The sequence below is a fragment of the Salarias fasciatus genome, chromosome 9 (assembly GCF_902148845.1).
Source record: "Salarias fasciatus chromosome 9, fSalaFa1.1, whole genome shotgun sequence".
Lineage (NCBI taxonomy): Eukaryota > Metazoa > Chordata > Actinopteri > Blenniiformes > Blenniidae > Salarias > Salarias fasciatus.
Window position 1 is genome coordinate 11751099 of NC_043753.1, and position 20825 is coordinate 11771923.

At 40.8% G+C, this 20825-nt stretch overlaps 1 protein-coding gene across 3 annotated transcripts in view; it reads left to right on the forward strand.

Annotated features, from left to right (window-relative positions):
- dok6 (docking protein 6) overlaps nt 1-20825 on the forward strand; it is a 52985-nt gene that overhangs the window by 16107 nt on the left and 16053 nt on the right. For all 3 annotated transcript variants that reach the window (XM_030099178.1, XM_030099179.1, XM_030099177.1), the window contains 2 exons: nt 12975-13082; nt 16841-16955. In XM_030099178.1, the coding sequence (XP_029955038.1) occupies nt 12975-13082; nt 16841-16955 (223 nt within the window). The remainder of the gene's footprint in view (nt 1-12974; nt 13083-16840; nt 16956-20825) is intronic.

Below are 20825 nucleotides of genomic sequence, written 5' to 3' on the forward strand. Positions count from 1 at the left end.
TTTTAATTTAACCAACGTGGTGCATAGGTAAACATTATTATGATGTTGCTCAACAATTAATTAGTACACACAGTCTGCTTTAGATGCAGGCAAATAGCCTTGTTGAATAATGTAAATTTGCCCATCTGTCGACCGACCAGATCTTATTTCTGTGTGACACTAATTGCTCGGTGCTCTATTATTAATGTGTTGTTAATAAAAAAAAAAAAAAGTCTTGACCTGAGAGCCTTTTGTTTGTGGGAAAAGTGGAAATCAGTTGGCGTCAGCCATCAGCGTGTGCGCTCTGTTTGTTTCTGTTTGTTTGAGGTTGACTTTCGTACACTCCACTCTGCTCTTCCCTCCCTCTTTGTTTCTCACGGGAGTTCTTTTAATAGTAGGGAGGTGACAGTTTACTTCTTGCTGAGCACTGGCGTGACAGTTTGGTACCTGTCCAGCTAAATAAAAAACACACACACACACACTACAACTGAGTCAGTCATGTTCCCCACAAGAGCTGACTACTTTTAAAGCCCTGCTCTCCATTCTAATGAGCTGAAATGACCTCATGTGTAGGCCAAGGCAATCTGATCCTTTCTATTAAACAGCTTTTAATATTTCCTTAAGAATTATTGTTCAGGGAATGAATTCTGGATAAGATCTGCCAAGGGAAATGGCGCACAATAGTAGTAGCCTTGGCAGGTGGAACTTTGAGTAGATCATTTAAAGGTCATGTTAGAGAAAATAATGGCTCTAAAGAGTCATAAAACAATTGAAAACATGAGGTTATTGGACAAAGTCTGAAAGTGACATAAAATAGAAGGAAGAGAAGTTAATTTGGGAAACTTCTGACCCTGAGTACTATATCAAAAATTTGCCAGCAGATTAAGACTTAGCTAATTTGACAAAAAAAAGTCTGAAGTTCAATGCAGGCAGCAGGGTCAGCTCTTAATGGTGATACCTCTCATTCCTACTCACACACATAGTTCCATTCTCTCTCGTTCTCCTATGTTCCCAATTGTTCGCTGTCATTTCAGAGAAATGTCTGTTGGGCGAAGTGATAATTGCATTCCTCAAAGATTTCATGCTGGGACACAGAGTGACACTGCATCACAGCCCACTTTTTCAAAGGTAGTGTGTTCTTTGGGAGGAAATGAGACAAAAACAATATGACAAACTCCATTGGACTCTGTTCTTTGACAGAATAAGTGCACTTCCTCGTTTTCCCACCCTCACACATACGTATACGTGTTTATTCCCCCAGCGTCCTCTTTGATTTGCAGACTGAATGTGGCTGAGTCAAGTTAGTTCCAGCGAGCACAAATCTCTGCTCTCTGCTTGTGAGGGAATGGTTGCTGCAGACACAGAGCCCGCTGCTTTCCCAGCTAACCGTATCAGAGAAGCAGCCCGAACATCAGTGAGCGAGTACCTCTTTAGAATTAATCCTCAGGGGGAATGACTGCACCAATGCATGAGGATTACTGCTTTTAGGGCTTCTGATGAAATTCAAATAACAAACGCTTGCACAAAGTGTCCTGGAAAACACTCAATGTTTCGTAATATCCTGCTAAACATGCAAATATTTGCTGGAACGCTGCACAGTGGTCTGTGTCTCATTCGATTTCACAGTCCTTATTGATATGATAATCAAGTGGTCAGCTAATGGTAATTAAGCCCGTCAATTGATGGAGTTGCATCATAGTTGTGTGTAAAAGCTTCCTTTCATCCTCTTACTTTATATTCTTTTCCCACAGAGGCTTGTCGGTCACTTCTGAAGCGCTGGATTTAGTTTCCATGAAGCAAGCCCTCACCTGTTGGCCCCGATTCTAATTTTTCTAGTCTGTAGCCTGGCGTCTATGCCAGCACCAACATACTAAAGTGGAAAATCAAGCTTTTGCCTGCATTACAGCAGGACCCGAGTAGGGTTTTGTGCATTCAGACTATACTTTCCTTCATTTGTGGATTTAAGTTCAGTTTAACATTCAGCCTGGCTGGAGGAGACGGCGGTGAACAAGTCATTCTCGTCTCATACAAGAAAATAACACTGCACCTTATTGTTGCCCTCTCTGTCTGCGGTGGTCTCAGTGTGCTTGTTGAGGAGGGCATTCTGCCATAGTCAAATTCTTCTTTGTCTGTGTGTTATTGTCTGTGAAAGCCTCAGCCTTGTACGTGGATTAAATGGAAATTGCTCTGTGTGTGTATGGATGTGTGTGTGTGTGAGGAGGATTGCTGACTAAAGCTGTAATGCATAAAGAGGTTTGAATGCAGGATGGTTTAAAGAGCAGGCAATTGTCATAATGATGACTTAAAGCAAGACTGCCTGGCAGTAAAAATGTTTCACACATGCAAGCTCGCCATCCTCTCAGAGCCAACCATGCCTGCCAACCCCATTGTCACAAGAATCAATAGTGGTTAAAATATCTAATGAAATGACTCACCACAGTGGAGTTCACAACAATGTAAAACTGTAGATTGTGGGATTATGATTACATTTTAATCCTTTGTCCTGTTTTCCCGTGTAATACAACTCTCCCCTCTTGGTCATATCCAGAGCACCAGAGTGAAAACCATACTGTAAAACTGCTTCGCACCATAAAAAAAGACCTTCCAATGCCAGAGAGAGTAACATCAGTATTGACCCACATCTCCTTCAGAATAATTTGGCTGCTATTTTTGTGCTGTTCTTAAAAAATGCCCAGCTACCGTGGCCGTGATGGCTAGATCCACACTGTGTGTGACATTTTAACTAATGTTATTCTGCTCAAGGCTGTGCTGCCCAGTATGGGTCAAGCATCTCCCTTGTCTCCCTGCAGTAATAAGAAACAGTAGAAACACTTTCCATGCGGCCAACAATGCTATTTGCATGAGAATTGAAAGGTTTCGTGAGGTTGCTTTCCAGGGTTTAGAAAAACAAAAAAACGCTGGAGTGCAATTTCTTATGCGCAAAATTTGGAGATTCCTTTGGAGCAAAGAGCAAGTGGTAATCAGCACAATCTGTCATCAGAGCTTTGACCACAGGTTCTCTTAAAGAGCATGATTTATCATGAAGCCTAATGAATGCCTGCAGGAAGTTGCCTCCGAGGCTCCAGTCTGTTCAGCTGCTGCTCTCGCCACCTCATCATCATTTACACCTCTGCAAAACTTCCTTGAAACAAACTTTCTTTCAGCTCTGAGCCTATTATTGTTTTTATTCTTTTTCTTGTTTTCTTAGCCTTCCCTTTCCTTTGCCCCCTCTCATAATACTGTCTATTACATGGTCTTTTAATACCGCCTGCCCTTGCTTTTTCTCGTCATATTGGCCAGAGGGACCCTTCGCTCTTGGCGAGGAACCAGCTGGAGCCCGTTGTCCATCATATTTCATGCCACATTGTGACTATAAACCGGTTTTCCGCAATGAAAACCCTCCCATGAACGTTGTGTGCGATGCCGCACGGCCACAGCCAAGCCCTTAACAAATGAAATAAGGGTTGCTAATACTATGATATTACATTTGAGGGGGGCATTTTGGCTCATGAATGTTTGATGAGAATGTCCAATCATGCATAGACAGAAGAAAGAGATGAGGAATGGGAGAGGAGAAATTTAGAAGACTGAGAGGGCAAGAGGCAAATCAGGCTCAGGGAGAGAGTGAGGAGGGGGATTGTGTGTGTGTGTGTGTGTGTGTGTGTGTGTGTGTGTGTGTGTGTGTGTTCTTGTATTTCTATCCTTGTCGGGGCCAAAGGTCCCCACAAGGATAGCAAAACGTGGAACGACGTGCCTTGTGGGGACCTTTTTCCGGTCCTAAGTAGGAGAAACAGTGTTTTCTTGACCATGTTGTTGTTACTGAAAAAAGTAAAAGTGCAAAAACATTTCTTTAGGGTTAGGCTTTTTTGTGGTGTGGGTTAGGGTTAGGGTAAGGGTCAGGGTTAGGGGCTAGACATGAATGGGTGTCAATGGAAGGTCCCCACAAGGATAGAAATACAAGACTGTGTGTGTGTGTGTGTGTGTGTGTTTGGTACAGAGTGGGGGGTGATTATTGCTGCTGAGGTAGCACTGCATTACACATGAGGATTTGGAATGGCCCAGATAAAGTAATCTATGATTAACTGGGGCGCGGCTGGCTTGCCACCCTGCCAACAGCTGTAGTCAGGGGCGAATTACAAAATTATGGGATGTCCAAAGATTTGAGATGCAGCGAGAAATTTATTTTCGCACGGGAAAGGCGTGTGCCGGGGGAGTTATGTTTTCAAGTCGAAGGTGAGAGCTGCCGGCTAGGGATGAGAGTGACAGAGGGAGCAGCGCTGAAATTAAGACAAACTTTTCTTTCCCTTTTTTTTGTGCTAGCATTTGGCAGAGGATTGTTGAAATAGGGGGAATAGTCTTGGGAGGTTTTTGGGGATGGGAGCCGCAGGCCGGGGTCGTGGTTGGAGGAGTGATCGTTGCGATGATTGCTGTAACAACTGTCCAACGGGATAACAAATCAAATTATAAAGATGGACACCCCAGCACAGACCCCGCCGCTGTCTGAAATTGATTGCTAGCACCAGGAGCTGATATTGCGGGGTCTGGTCTGTCATAGTCCATCAGGCGTCATTATCACCAGGGGAACACTAAACCTTATGCAGAGCTGAACGGGGAGGAAGGCTTCATCCACTCCGTTGCAAAGAATTCTAAAGAACACAACTCAGAAAAAGTCCTCTTTTTCAGTGTTTTTTTGGTACTTGTGCATGTTTATTTCATTTTGATGTTGAGATTTTCTGTCTGTTTTAAATAATATTGAAAATAGCTAAATATAAAGCTAAATCTGGTCTCTTACCACGACGCTGGAGTATTGCAAGACTACCTTGATTGAAGTGCTCTCATGTCTTGTATTGCCTGTAAGTACAGCAGCAATCATCTTTAAATCACGGCTTGTAGGATGTGAATCATCGAGAGGTTACAAAGCCGTCCCACATTTGTCCCTGCTTTTATCAAACAGCCTATCTGAGGAATAAGAAATGCATTTGCGCCTCAGCGGTATTACAATTGTGTTTCAATATTCACCAGTTCACCCAATCTAGCAGACAGCTATTTTTATTCTGCCGTGTGATTAGTCATTTAGCTGAAGCGAGCTGTCATTGGAAATCATTTTCATGTCTTTAGACAGTTCCTCAGTTCATCCAAATGACGAGTGATTTTGCCTGTGGGGGGAATAGGGCCCATATTTTATTGAGAGGCGAGACAGTTCCTCAATAATGCCAGAAGTTTGATAATGTGCTGTGAAGTGAATGGACTTTGTGTTTGAGGCCACTTACAGAAAATGACTGTGACTTCAAAGAGGTCTCATAATTCCATTCCACGAAGTGTCTGCGCTCCTAAATTTCCCCCAAATCTCTCTGTCGCCGTTTTATCTACTACTGATGGGCACATATGTTGAACTTAAAGATATTTATTGTTCCATTAAATCTCACTACATCATAAATCAAATCTATTTTACGAGTAGACAGATCTGTTCTCGGATTCCTTTTGAAGTTTTATTTTCCAAAGGGGTCCATTGAACAGCCCATTTCCATCTTGGTGATGATATTTTGGCTGTGATCCCCCTCATGGTCCTCTTGTACATCAGCGGCTGTTGTAGTACTCAGGCTGCCGCTGCTGAACTCGTCGCATCGTGCCAAGTACCTCCTGAAATGTTTTTTCTTGCCATAGGCAGACCTCCTGATCGGTGAAGGGATTGTCCTTGAAACATTCGCCCCAGCTTGTTGCTTTTATTGCCGTCTATTTTCTTTTTCTCTATACTGCTTTGTTGTACGTAGGGATGCAGTCATTGTTTTTACAGCAAAACATGGGAGGACTGAACTGGTGTCTTATGTTCAGATTAGTATTTTAACTCCTGTTGTCTAGGTTGAATAGAGAAATGTTCTTTGTTGACACTGTGCATCACATTGACGACGTACACTCACAGTTATTCAGACTGAATGAATGTTGTTAACATTTGAAAAAGTCAACAATGCTTCTCCAGCACAGTTATTTTTGTTGTTGTCTTGATTCGACTCCCTGTCTTCTCTGGCAGAAATGTATGTGAATTGATTCGTACACTGCCACCTCCTGCCTAATGGGAGAAGGCTATCATTACAAAAAAAAAAAGTACATTCACCGTTTCACTGTAGATCTTTTTAGAGGCATTCAGAAATGAATCTCCAGTTATGATATATAACAGCACTGTCTCCTTGCACAGGCAATTTAAACCATAAGTGTAGAAATTGGTTTATTCTGCATCGAAGCTGTAACTCGGCACAATCACAGCAAATTACAGACCAGCGCTGTTGGTCAGAATTTGCAATTCTAAACATTCAGATTCAGCTCAAGTGAAGTCTTGACCTCTTTTTCCAGTCCGTCCCTTTTTCCATTCACACTCAAGCACACGCTTGCATCATGCTGTTAAACTGTTTACAGGTGAATCAGTCCAATTATGAGGCTGTTGAAGATTCATTACTCCGTTGTGAAGCACATTCTGATCAGCAGATTGCTTAAAACGATTCTATTTATTCTTCCCTGTGTCCTCAAAGAGAGAAAAGATACAATTGATGTTGCCACCCCTGCTCTTCATGGAAGAAAGAATGCATGGATTAGGAGCTTAGTTTTTTTTGTTTTCATTTTTTTTTTTCTTCTTGCATTCTGCTTGTTTATTCAACCTCAAAATGATGTTGCTTCAACAATCCGTCACATGACTTTTTTGGCTCTGAAATTTGCCATTTCTGCTCCCTGTTGTCATGTTATTCTACAGCAAGCTTAGATATAATATGCCCTGCTCATTTTTGCTTGTTGTCTTGGGTTAGTGGCTCAAAATGATCCAATTGTTCTCTTTTATCCTGTTTTGGTTTTAAAGTGATATATACACTCATATATAAGCAGCAAACGTCTACTATGAGTGGAGTAAATACGGTAACCAGTGTCCAATGGTCACTTCTTCCAGATGTAAATACCTAAACATGTAAAAAAACATGTTTGTCTAAAAAGCAACGTATCTTTGCTTGTTGGGTTCACTTTAATTTCTGTTTTTTAATATACGAACTTATTCGTGAAGAAAACAAGCACACACATACACACGCGTAAAACAGCAGGAAACTTGTTAGAAAAAATAATTTGTACTAAATAAATCATTCTAAGATTGTGTTAATGAAGTGTTAAATTTTAATGACCCAATTTCGTCTGGATTCCAGTGGCCCTGTGGGTTCATCCCACGTCCCAGAATTTTAATGAATACACGGTATAATGACTTTAAATCTTCATGTAAGTCTCTTTTTTTTAACCTTAGAAGCCTTGTTGGATTTTATTTTTTACTGAAAGTATCATTTTGACCATTGACTCATACATATAAGGAATGGATGTCTTTAATAGAGTTAAATACCGTGGTTGTATCTGGTGATTCTATGTTTGCTTTTTGTAAAAGTCTTCTTAAACTGACTTTTAATGATGTCCCTCTCACTCTGAATTTAACCTGAATTTAAGACCAGGACCTGCCAAATCTGGGCAAGTAATAAGGTACAGATAAGAAATAATGTTTACTTTTTTGTGAATAACAAATTCAGTAAAAACCATGAGTATTGTTGGAATATCATTTTAGAGCCAGTTTCCTGTTGTACATCTAAAGTTTACTGTGCCTATTTTTTTTGGTACTATTTTATCGATATGCTGCCTTCTAATTATGATTGGAAACTGTAATCCATCCATCCATGTACCCATCTTTTTCTGACTCGAAAATCTGTTATTTGATATATCAGAAATATTTCTACATGGACTGAACTGTTGCAAAATATGCGAGATGTGAACTTTTATCCAAAAAACAAAAACAAAAGTCAGCCACATGACATTACCGGTTGGTTTTCTGAAGCAGAATAACTGAAGCTGTGGAAACGAGGTTAGCAGACCAGCAGCAGCTGTGATCGCAGTTGAAAGTGACTTTTTTTTTTTTGTAAAGGAAAAAAAAAAAAGCGTGTGGTGAAATTTTTTGCCTGCTTTGTGGGAGTAACCACAGCTTTAACTGTATTATTTGTTTTCATCTGAAATGTTTGCCTCATAGGTGTTCGTTTTTGTGTTTTTCTCTGGAAGCAGCAATTTGATTTCTAATGCCAAACTCTATTCTTTACTACAATAGCGTCAAGAGGAGTTGCACCAAATCAGCAGAGTTTCTTATTCACATTTGTGTAATTACAATCAGTGTGAGAGTGTCTCTGAATAAGACCCACCAGCAGCCCGAGAACGGGACTGCCGTGACAAAGCGTTGACAACTGTGGAACAGGCAAAATTAAGCCCTCTTCATTCATACCCCCAGTTGTTATTATGCAGAAGCTATCTCACTGAGCTTGCTTTTGTGCTGGTGTAATTACTTAATCTGAACACTCCTAGGGTGAATTACTTTGTGTGCAGCAAGCAGGCAGCATTGCTTTGACTCAAGCGCTCAAAGGAGAACTGAAGCTTGCTTTAATTTGACTGTTTTAAAGCTCCAAAATGTAGGAATGGCCATTGTCAAAATCGATTTACATCTGCATGCGTGTTTCTGTCAAAGCGGCGGTTTTTGCTGTATTTTTTTTTTTAAAAGCGCCATTATGAAAATAAAAGCAGCTTGTAAATTCAGAGTACGATTTTATCATCTTTTTGTTTCTTTACTCCTTTAACAGCATTTTACGGAGGGCGTAGGAAATGATCCACAGCGCATCAGAGAGTGTGCTGTGCTCTATTTTTCCGTTGTTTGCTGTTTATAATGGGCCTGTGCATCACTTAACTAGAATAGAGACCCATCAAGGCAGACCGATAAGGACCTAGGGATCCACTCTAGTCAATTACTGCAAAGTGCCAAGTTCAACTCAGTGGGCCTTTTATGAAGTACACCAGCTGAGTAAACAAATTAATCGTACAGCCATGGTTCCCCAACACAACCATGCGGCCCAGGGCAATCATACATCAGACAGAGTGATAGCCACTGTCTCCACCAGGAAATAGAGGGGTCCAACTATTAAAGATAGGCAACCACATAGGATGCATTGGCTCTGAGCCATCACACTTATTCTGCCTCTCATCTGCCATTTCTCTCAGCACTTCCTGACACCGGCTTCATAAATAGGATGTTAGCTTTAGGAATTGTTGCTGTTGTTACATTTGTCTTGGAAAAAAAGTCTTCTCCCTTTGATAATCGAAGAAGCAACTTAAAGCTCGTCACAATAACGAACCAGATACTTTATTACACCACAGGTGAACATACCCCTTTTCTTTTTTTTTACCATGTTTGCCTTGCAGATTGGTTGTAGGATGTCGTAACAGTCTAATTTTGGGCACCAATTTCTCCTCATTCTTCCAGCTGTTTCACAAACTTCTGACTCCAAATCATGAATATAACAGGGCATTGGTGACCAATTAATTAACTCGCCACAAAATTTCATAAAATTACTCTCTGTGATTAACAGAATGGTAAAGACACTACAAAATTATCTCAGGCAGATGGTTTCAAAGTGTCGGAGAATGCCAGCTTGAATGGTTGAATGCCAGACTCTCTAAGATGTTTGAAATTATAATATTGTACCAATCAGTGGTGAATCGAGTTGAGTCTTCATCTTGAGATTTAAAGGGTTTGAGTTCCATTTGCAGCAGGAAGGGCATCCATTGTAAAAAGTCTGTGACTGTTGAACGCCATCTCTGTTTTCACGAAAGCCTTCTCCCTGACTTTATTTTATTCTTTCACACAGAAAATTTAAACATCACCCTCCACCACTGTGTCTTATGATTTCTTCCAAAAAATTAAGATGATAAAACCATGCTGGGAAAAGGCAGCCATTCCCACACAGCTCTGTGGCTTTACCTAAGACAGTGCTGCCTCATATTTTGGAAACCACATAGAGACTGGGATCCATGAGAATTAACAGCTGGTGTTGCCAAGGGAACCATCTGCATCAGTTACACAAGCTGCTTCAAAGACTTTGCAAGGATTTTAAGAGGGTTGATGACGAAGAAGTAATGAGGTGGTCCAAACAAAACATCTTTCTATAAAAATAGAGTGAAAGATTTCACCCTTTTGGGCAGTTACACAGGTTACATTTGTGGATTTAACTCAATTACAAATTTTCCAGACAATTGCACATGTGCATGCATGCATATTACAAGAAGCTAAAATGGAATTTCAGTAAAAGGATTTCTCATAGTAGTTGGATCTTGTCCAGTAGTTGGCGGTTGAGTGGGCTTTCTTTGTGGCTTTGTGGTTTTTTTCATGTTGCTGCTCAGAGTTGACCCTGCTTTTTGCCTCGTTTGCTTCAGTAGGTTCCAGCCCCCTGCTGCAATTCTGGTATTTGAAAAGTGGCTCTAATAAATGAATGAATGGTTTTGTCCAGCACCATGAATTTGTATCATCGCCTGTTCCTTTGCACGAGCCAGATAATTAATCTGAATCTCAAAGGGAGACAAGAAACAATCCCAATATTGGAATTATTAACATTTAAAATGATTTGGATGGTGACTGAAGTATTTATACAAACTAAATGCAATTATTTGCCAATTGTATAAACACATATTTTACATATAATAGACAATATACAAAACATTTTAATCATTCATGTTTGAAAAAGATTATTTTAATTGCATTTCCACTAAAAATCTCAAAAAAGTTGTTTCATTTCTGTCAATCTCTTTTGGGGCTTATTTAACATGCAAATCACTGCATCCTTTTAAAAGTCAGGATTGTATAGGTATGTACATTCGCAAGTTGTTTTTTGTGCCTCAGTGCAGCATCTTAACCGTGTTATCCAACTTTTATAGTGAGTTAAAAAGTTGTTTTGCTTGTACAGCAGCTTGTACCTTGTCTGAAGCTCTTAGGGACACAACTTATCTGTTGATTTGTGAATTTTTTCCCCCCAGTTCTTGAACAATATTTGTGCATGCACATCGCCTAAGAGACTTTATTGCTGTTTCCAAGTTGGCAGTTTCAGGGCATATTTACCTTAATGGTATTAAATAAATAAAACGTGTCCCATGCCACTAAAAAGAGATATTTTCATCTTAATTGAATTATAAATTATAAGTAGAATTGAATATATAAACTACTGAATTTTGGGAACCAGATTCCCTGTTGAGGAAAACATTTTTCGCATCTCATATTTCCCCCAGCATGTTCTGTGAGGCAGTTCTGAGTGGGGAAAGCGGGAAGATGTTAAGATTCAGGACACAAACTGCTCGTAAAGAGTCTGCCATTTATAAATGCTTTCAGGGATCAACCCAAATTATTACCCAATTACACGTCCATATGACGATGCGAGTAAAAGGTGGAGAGAGTCTCCCGATTTGTTTAAGTTCAGATTAAAGCCTGAAGATTGCTCAATGCTCCATGTCGGCCCATCTCACATGCGAGGAATATATTTGTCCCCTCCACCGTCAAATTCGAACAGCCTGAATTGCAGCTCCAGCCCACAGCCACCATCACTAATGAAAGGTGAATGCTGAAGACTTAATCATCATGTCGCAGTTGAAGCATCAGGGAACCATTTAAAGTACCTCCAAACATATTTTCTCAATCCGCTTCTAAAGTTAGAAGCGCTTTGCTTATTTCACATGAAAGCTCCCCGCCTGCGCTGTTTTTTACACGTGCTTTAATCCCCCGTCACGAAGAGGCCCGGGTTCAGCCGGGGAAATGGTTATGTCGCATCTGCGCACCCATCAGGATTTAGAAACATGTTAATCTGGATCTGATGACAGCTGCGGAGAGGTTGCGGTCTTCCCGCCGTCAATCAGCATCAATTAAATCTGAGAGAAAAATCACACCTTCGTCCTGACGAAGCAAGTCAGCAGAGGGGCTGGAGTTTTGGAGAAAGAGCGCCATGAATTATTTACCTATTAATGGACACAGTAACGAAGGGGAGCGCCATGCAGAGTGCTTTGAAAGCAGTGCGGAGTTTAGTGTATTTCCCAATGACACCAACACCTTCCAAACTCACTTAGTTTAATTTAACACAAACCATTCAAAAATGTTCACATACTTGTAAAAAAAAAAAAAAAAAAGACTCTTACATAAGAAATCATAATTTTAGAATAAGCACGCCGTCTGATGTTTTTTGCACTGCTTCTTGTCACTTCTTCAGTTATTAAAAGGCTTAGAAAAAAACCTGTTCTTTCTTTAATGTGGCAGGTGTCTGAATGTCCTCTGAGCAGATAAAACGTTTGCATCTCAAATCCCACGCATTCAATCAGCGGGAGAGTAATTGAAGTTGCCCCGGATCAAAATGAAAGTTCCAGCTATTCTCATCAGTTAGAACAGACATATGAGGAATGAATTATTCAATGAAGCATATTTACAGAGGCTTCTATTTCACATGGTGCCATGGTTGTATTTCCGTCTTCTGTTTAACCTGTTCTCACTCCAATTACATTTCAATCCATAGAAATCACCTTTTATTTTCGGTACTTTAATTTTATGATTCAGTATTATCTTCTTTATGTCTATGCTTTTCATTACTCAACTACATGAAGGAGTTCTGAGGCTAATCAGTGTTTTTCCGATAGAAAAGTCTACACGGGAGGTAAGCAAAACTGTTCAGTGGTTTGCATCGTCCGCCACTCAGCAGGCGTCTGAAAGTGTGCACCTTTTACCCTTCATTGTGTTGGTTTGGTTGAGGCACAGGATTTGGCTTCAGACAGGAAAGCTGAACCCATCTGATGAGCTGCTGTTGCAACATTGTGTACATGTCGCATGAAATTCCGGTCAACATTGGCATGGAGAGATCACCTGTAATGCACAATGTGTGAACTATACTTTCAAGTTTCTAATATGCTATGGTCTAGGATGGTAACTTGATTTGTTTTTTTGTGGAAGAGGAGCTGAATTTTCCAGTTGATCTCTTCCGAGTTGGTTTATTGTGTGTTGACTTGGGTTCGCCTCTTTGGACAGTTTTTTTTTTTTCCTGTTTCCATAGTTTATAGCTACAGTTACTGTAATGTATTTCTCCACTCCAGAGGAGTTGTCTTTCTATAACGGGGATGCCATCTTTCTCCGTTGTCAGATCTTCCGGAGGTGTTGGCTGGTGTTCAAGAAGGCCTCCAGTAAAGGGCCCCGGCGGCTAGAGAAGTACCCTGATGAAAAGGCAGCCTACTTCAGGAGCTTCCACAAGGTAAACAAATGACTCAAGCGCATCCTAATTTCACCGTTTTCATTTCATGTTTACTCTATTTTCAAACATATTAAAATCACTAATCATTTATTTCATTGAGCTGTCAACTGTTTAGCTTAAAAGAAAATTACCTGAACATATTTTTAGCTTTTGCTTCTCTTCTGTGATTGTTCAGAGCATCTGTTAGCTATCGAGATCTGCCAACACTGAAACCGATTCCCATAACATTTCCTAGAGCTTGAGGATGTCGTACAAGTTATTTTAAATATCGTCTGACATGTTAGAAACAGTTCTTTACAGTAAAAGCACAAGTATTACATTGTTAGCTAAATGTCTTTGTATTGATATTTTAGTTGTGTTTTAACAGCCATGCCTTAGCGAGCCAAGTGTTTAAATCACATTTTTATTGGATGCTGTGAGCTTTAAGTCGTTCAATATTTGATCAGGATTATGCAGCTTTTTGTGAAGAAATTGCCACAAAATTAGAAAATAAATTAATTAAAGGTATGATTCTTAAGCCATGCTTGTCTTTGGAGTCTCTGTCTTTCGGCACACCTGAAACCAAAGGCCGTGTTGCCGTAAAGCTCAATAGAAACCTGATAAAGACGCTTCATACACAGTATAAAAAATCTTGTTCCTATGCTTCTTTCTTAGAGGACTCCATTTGGGAAGTTCGACTCACCACACTGGGTCTTCTTGAATACCAAGAGCAGACTAAACCTGGCGACGCTCCTCGGGGAGCAGTCTCTGGCCGAGTCGAAATGCTACCGTCATCGACATGCAGAGCACAATTGCCAGGCAACCGCCAAGAGTTTTCATTTTGCAATTTGGCCAACTGGTGGAATTAATTAGCTTCCGCTGATAAAACCTGACGCCAGTGGTCGCCCACTAAAAAAAAACGCGAAGCCAGGAATTTCATTTTGGCTTTCAGATGTCTTCCCTTCAGAAACACAGAAACTTTCCTTGGAGTTCAGCTTTTTCACTTCCTAATAAGATTTCATCACATCTACTTCTTAATGTTTGAGATCCAGTTACTAACAGGAGGAATATTTTTACATTCTGCAATGAAAAAGAATATTAAACCTAAGGAATAAGAAATATCATCGAGCAGCAGCAAGCCGTTTTAAACACAAGATAAGTACTTTGTGTTCATTTCCATATAAAATCCCTGTCCACTGGCCACAGATGATGGCGTTAAGAATCTATTAAGACACATTTTGCAACTTTATCTTGTCCTCTGGGGGCTTCTCCTCCGTTGAAAGTAATAATCCAGAGTATAATATCTTACTTCCCACCTCTTAAGCCTTTTGAAAACTCCAATTATGGCTTATTATCGTGGTGAGTGGAGAAGATGTTAAAGGAGTTGCACCGTGAACAATGTTTTATCATAATGAGAGGAGATAACAGCAGATAATAGCACACCCTGACATTAGGTTCCTTTCATGGCTGTTGTTTGAGAGACAATTCAGCACTCTTTGTACTTCTCTGTGATTGTGAGTCAGGTTGGGAAGTTGTCATTTTTTTTTTGGGGCGGCAATTTAATACTTTTTTTTTTGTAGTTCCCCTCAGTTTCCCCGAATGCTCGCACGCCCAAGCCGGGTAGATGTTTTGATCCACTTTGTTAGCTTCCCCTACAGTATCAGCCATGTATTGTGAATGAAGCGTCTCTCTGCCTACTACATCATGCTGTCAAACGGGGCATTCTGTGTGGTTGTAAGCGCCCGTCTCCCCCCCCCCCACCCTCCAACCCAGAGGCATATCATACAACCAGCGCTGGAGTGAGCGATGAGAGCACACATGCACCAGTGCACCTGGTAATGCATCGCCACAAAGATCAAGAAAGGTCCCGTCTGAGGGCTCCATTCAATGCTGCAGTGCTTTTGGGGGGAAATAGGCTGCACTGGTGGCTGATTTACACAATCAACACAAAAGGGGATTGGGTTTTTTCTTTTTTTTTTTTTTCTTTTCCAGTTTTATTCTTCCTCTCTCCAGTTCCTCGCTCTCTTTCTGCTTGTGCAGCATGTGAGCAGCTCTGGTCCACACAGTAACACAGTCACTGCATATTTTTAGCAACCTGAAAAGTCGGTTGTTTGTGTGCACAACATACCTCCAGCTCTCTCCTGAGCTCGTGACAGAGGCAGCTTACATGGAACAATGGTGCTGTATTTCAACGCCGAAAGTGAAAATTGTACTTTTGTAGATTGGAAAATTTACAATTGCGATAGAAAAATTAGAAAAGTGCAAATTACCAAAGACCAACTGAACTGCAATAAGTATCTTTCCGTGCACAGCATGCCAACATTTTTGACCAATAAGACAAACACTTCACTGCATCCAATTCCTGCGCAAATACATCAACATCTCCTTAATTATTTGTATTTACTTATGAGTCATATAGTTATGGTACTCAACCAGATTACCACGTCTCATGTTCGCCTGACATTTTGTACCTTTACAGCAGCTTTTTTTTTTTTTGTGTGTGTGGAGTTTGCATGTTTTTCCTGCCGAGTTGTTTAGCCCCAGGTACCCTGGTTGCATTCAACTGATATGAGACCTACTGTTGACTCTGAAGTTGCCTTTATGTGTAAATATGGGTAAATGTGTTTTTGCCCTGTGATTTTCTGGTGAAAGGTCCACGATGCATCCTGCCTTTGCCCATAGTCAGCCTCCATCAGCTGAACTAAACACAACCAGGGAATGATTAAAGAGGAAAGAGGAATTCACGGCTCAAAAATTCCCACTGTTGATGCTTTATATTGTGTCACTTGTTTGTATGAATTGCCTGCCTGAGGACAAATACACACCGTGTCTCATATAAATAATTAGATATCATCTGTGAGGGATAAGAAATAAATGAAAAACATCTGCCATCTTATTATTTCAGCAACAGTTTGAGTTTTTCTCCTTTTCAAATGTCCGTGATTTGTTATTGAAACACTCGGATGTTGAGCAGAGGATATCTAGCAGTGGAGGGGGAAGATTTAGTGCATGTAACGTTATCGAACACAAAAATCTGTGGTCCACATATGCTCTGTATGTTATTAGGTCTGGTCTTTTAACCTTTAACTGTCAGGCTTTACTATATGGGCACCGAGCCCAGCTAATTCATTCTCCACAGTCTGGCAAAGGGCCCGCAGTTTGCACACAATGGACTACAATAATGTAATGGGCCTTATCTACTAGGCCGAGTGAACAGAGAGAGGACTGTTGAACAAAATGGCCTGTAAATGCGGATGATATTCAATTAAATGTAATCTTCTCTCTCTCCCCCCCCCCCCCCCCCCCCCCTTCATTCACGATCAATCTCTTGGTAAAATGATTTAGATGCTTGTGATGGCACTCCTCTCTGGAGTAGTAGGAAAACAGATGCACTAGAAGGATGGATGCACTGCGTGCACAGCGTGAGCATCAGAAAACATTTATTTATAAGAATACCGTTGGAAGAAAATAGCACGTTTTTTTTTGTGTTCTACATTACTCTGCAGCAGGCATCAAACTGCAACAAGCTGACATTGGCTGCCTCACTGTGCGAAACTGCCTTTTTTGCGATCATCGTAATAACTCCTGCTATTTATTCATCCTTTAAGATCCCTCCTGTTTGAGTCTCGCTTTTAGTTTACCCTTTATTTGCTCAGCTTGTAACTGCTATTGCATTTTTAGCGATGCTGCGAGAGATGGCAATTAAGGCTGGATGCTGCGGCTGGCGGCCGTGTTCACTGAAGGTAATGTGCCGCTGCCACTCTCTCCTTCCTCCTCAGATCACCGAGCTCCATAACGTCAGAAACATCACCCGGATACCGCGGGAGACAAAGAAGCACGCCGTGGCCATCATCTTCTGCGACGACACGTCCAAGACATTCGCGTGTGAATCAGGTGAGCAACTTTTTTTCCCACTCTGTGCAAAGTTCAGATCAGCCAGCTCCAACTAAAGTGGAAACAAGATGGTTACAGGCACTGATTACATGAGTTTGCATTTTTGTTCAAATTCTGAGGACATGCCTCTATGTCTGCGGTGGATGAAGTTGACATGGTGTTTTGGAACAACAACAACAACAAAAAAAAGATTAACAAGTGGAGGAGGACTGGAGAGTGAGAGGCTGAATGAGAAAAACAGAGAGATGTGAGGGAATCAGTGAAGGACTGGACTTTTGCCAACAGCTGCTCATTTGACGCTATATTAAAAAGGGGGAGGGTCTGTTCCGAGATATTGATTTTCACTGTGCAGGTATGAAAACCAATACTGGGCATAATTTGCTGTGTGTATCAGCCTAATTGTGGACTGTAACAATAGAGACTGCCGGGAAAACGTGAACTGGAAACCAATGAGGCACGCGATCGTCTGCACATGCTCAGTGAAGACGGAGCCGTCTCTCAGTGCAAAACAAGACTTTGACCCGAGAGCAAGGCGAGCCTCAATTTACTACTGCGAACAGACAGGGATGAACATCTCAGTTATGTCCGGCCTTGCAGGTCTCTGTGTGCGCACAAGAGATGGAGACGTGGAGGTTTATTGGACATCAATACTTGAACTCCTTATTTTTACCGTTTCCTACCATCACCTTTCTCTTATTTCATTCCTCTCACACCACAATATGCGGTTTATTCACCGTGTCCACCGACTTCCCATACTTTTAACGCAAACCTTTAACTCCCCAGCAACTGCACCTTTAAATTCAGTTTTTATTTTTCTGAAGCACACTCATTTCTTGCTTTGTAAAGAAATCAAAGCAGCACTAATCACTACATTCCTGTCCTGTCACCGCTGACAGAGGACCTTTTCATGACTCTCCCATCAAGACAAGGGATGATCCTAGCAACTAATTTCTCTTGCCGACTAATGGAAATTTATAAGACTCAAAAAGAAAAGCTAAAGGCTCAGAAAAAGGATACTCTTTGAGCAAAAACACACTGATGGTATATCTTTACAGCCATACAATCTAAACAAACCCAGAGGTATTGTTTCCAGTCACAACACCCTTAACGCTACATGGGTGTTGGTGTTGCCACAGTCTGGTACCAGTCAAAACACTTGTGCCGTTTGCCGCACTGCACCAGATATAAGATTATACCTGAGCAGTGTTCGTCTCTGTGGTTCATCCCGAACGGCCCTCAGGAGATCAATGAGAAATATTGTATAAAATGCATGCAATACAACATCTTTGCTTCTGAAGGTGTCTCATTTATTGTTTTAGTGCATAAAGTAGGATCTGAGCCACTTGGGTTTGTGCAGCTTGCAAGTTGTTACTCTGTAAAAATGCAATGAAAAAGCAAGGATCATGCAAAATGCAATTTTTATCGATTGACATGTAAATGTCAACTAAACTCAAAGGCACTAGAAAGAACAAACCGAGAAACTTAAAAACTAAAAGCAGAGCGTAAACAGTAGCTCATCAAAACCATGTTACAAACTGCTAATCAGAGATATATTCATATTGTGCAGAGCTGGAGTCAACTTATGGTTCACAGAGTTTCTCCATGTGGCCCTCGGGGAAAAAAAATAATTGCCCACATCGGCATAAAATCCGCCTCTCTAAAGGGTGAAAAATGTGTCCCTTTCTGTTCATGAAGCCAATGTTTCCTGAATATGTATTACAGAACTGTTGCATGAGAGCCCGTCTGTTTTAGACCCTTTTTTGTCACGCTATCTCTCTATGACAGTGAGAGTCTGGATTTAAAAACCAAATATGAACCAAAGCTTATTTGAATACATTACACACTCATGCCAAAAGAATTAGTGCTTGACTGGCTTCTCTAAAATAACATTAAAAATATTGCAATTAGACCTCATGAAATTCACCTTGCATTTTATTGTTTATCTTTTTATGCATTCATACAGAAAGTGCCAAGACACTAAAGGAAGCTTATTGTAGTTCGGGCTACATATGACGGCTATGGAGACGAGGCAGGATAACAGGGTGACAGTTAATGACATGGATAACATCAAGTGTGCCAAATGCTGCAATTTCAGGACTGAATCAGGTCTGAGAAATATAAATACATCAGCATATACAACACATTTTTTTTGTTTTTTTGTTTATATCATGACACCTCTTGCTGAAACCGGAGAAGCAAAGTAAGCCGCCTGTCTCCTGACTCCATTTTCACTCCAGCGTCACCTTGTGTTTTTCTCCCTTCACGCAAAACGCTGCGCCGACCTTTTTTCTCCTCCACGCACACCTCTACCTCCGCACGGCCCCCCTGACATATCTTGTCATGCACGGCACATGGAGCAACTCCACTGCCTCTGTGCTGATGAACTGTTTGTTTAGGCGATTTTCCACTCGGTGGCATTAAAAAAAAAAAAAAAAAAGAAAAAAAGTGTGGGAGTTTAGAGGAACTTTAAGGCTGTAGTAACTCTGAATGAGAGGTGGTTTTGGGAAAGAGCTAAAGTGCAGAGCTGATGCTGCCTGTAAGTGTGTGTGAATTTCTGAATCCTCGTGTGTGAATGAAGCGCTTCAGGCAGCAGCAGACCTTTCCTTCAACCCTGCAAAGAGAAGTGTAGATCTGCCCCATCCACTGTGTTTGTCAGAGCTGATCTGACAAACAGCTTTTCCCTACTACGCCGCCGATTACACAAGATAGTCCGCAGCGAATGAGGTGAGAACACCTCTTCACACACGTATTACGAAAGCCGATAGTTTTTGATTAACAGAAACACGGTAGTCTTCCCACCCTTCCACATGTGTCGTAGTTACATATTCCCACATTTACCCAGAGCTGGGAAGCTTCACAAAAGATAAACAACTGTGTCGCTTGCCTCATTTCGCACTTCGGTGACTTTCACCAAAAGCTCACATAAGACAATTGGAAAATCTTCTACATTGTAAACACAGTTTTTTTCCCCCGACTTAACAGGGAGGAAAATTGGCATTCACAAAAAACAGAGCGCATACAGACTCCCAAATTTGATTCATGGAATCGTTTGTCTCAACTTAGCCTCCTATTAAAAGAACCCGTCTCATAATGAGTGCCGTCTTTTCTTCAAGTGCATTGCAGACATTACTTCCCACATTTCTATACGGAGATGGTAATCACCTTAATTTTCCTCTGATTTCCTGAAAATTGCTCTTTCAGTGAATCACTTTCTTGCTAACAAGAATACTCTCCGCTTAGCCGATTATATAATTTCAAGAAAATACTTAAGCCAGTTAGGAAAAATGTGTTTTTTTCACGTTGGTTTGTGTTTGGATTCAGTTAACACATCTCGGTATTAGAGCGGCAGAAATCAAAGGCTGCAGTAACTTTTTTTTTTTTTTTCAAACAGTCTTTGGAAAGCAGAAGTCTGACATTTTTGTTCAGATTTCTGTGGGCAGATCTTTAAACTACAGTGGCCCAGAAGGGTCAACGCCACAACACAAGAGCATAAAAGCCACAACACAACAGAAATAAAGCCACAATCAAACAGCAAAAAAAGCCTCTGTCAAATCCTTTGTAATACTCGCATTCTTCTTGACTAGAAAAGATCTTTTTACAGGGTGTTTAAACTGGGCTCCACTCAAAGAACAAATTGTACGTTTTTTTTATTGAAATCACAGGTGATTTGTGCATATTTTGGGTTTCGTTAGCAGATTGTACACCTCTAGGTTTGTTTAGGTGAAAAACCTGAAAGCAAGAAAACAAGAAGAAAACAAAGCCCTGAAATGCTTTACCGAAGTTTGATTCATAAGGAAACAAAAATAATTATATTGTGGCATTAAATCAGGAAGTGTTTTTTAGAAGTTTTTGTAAAATTTTAAAGAACTT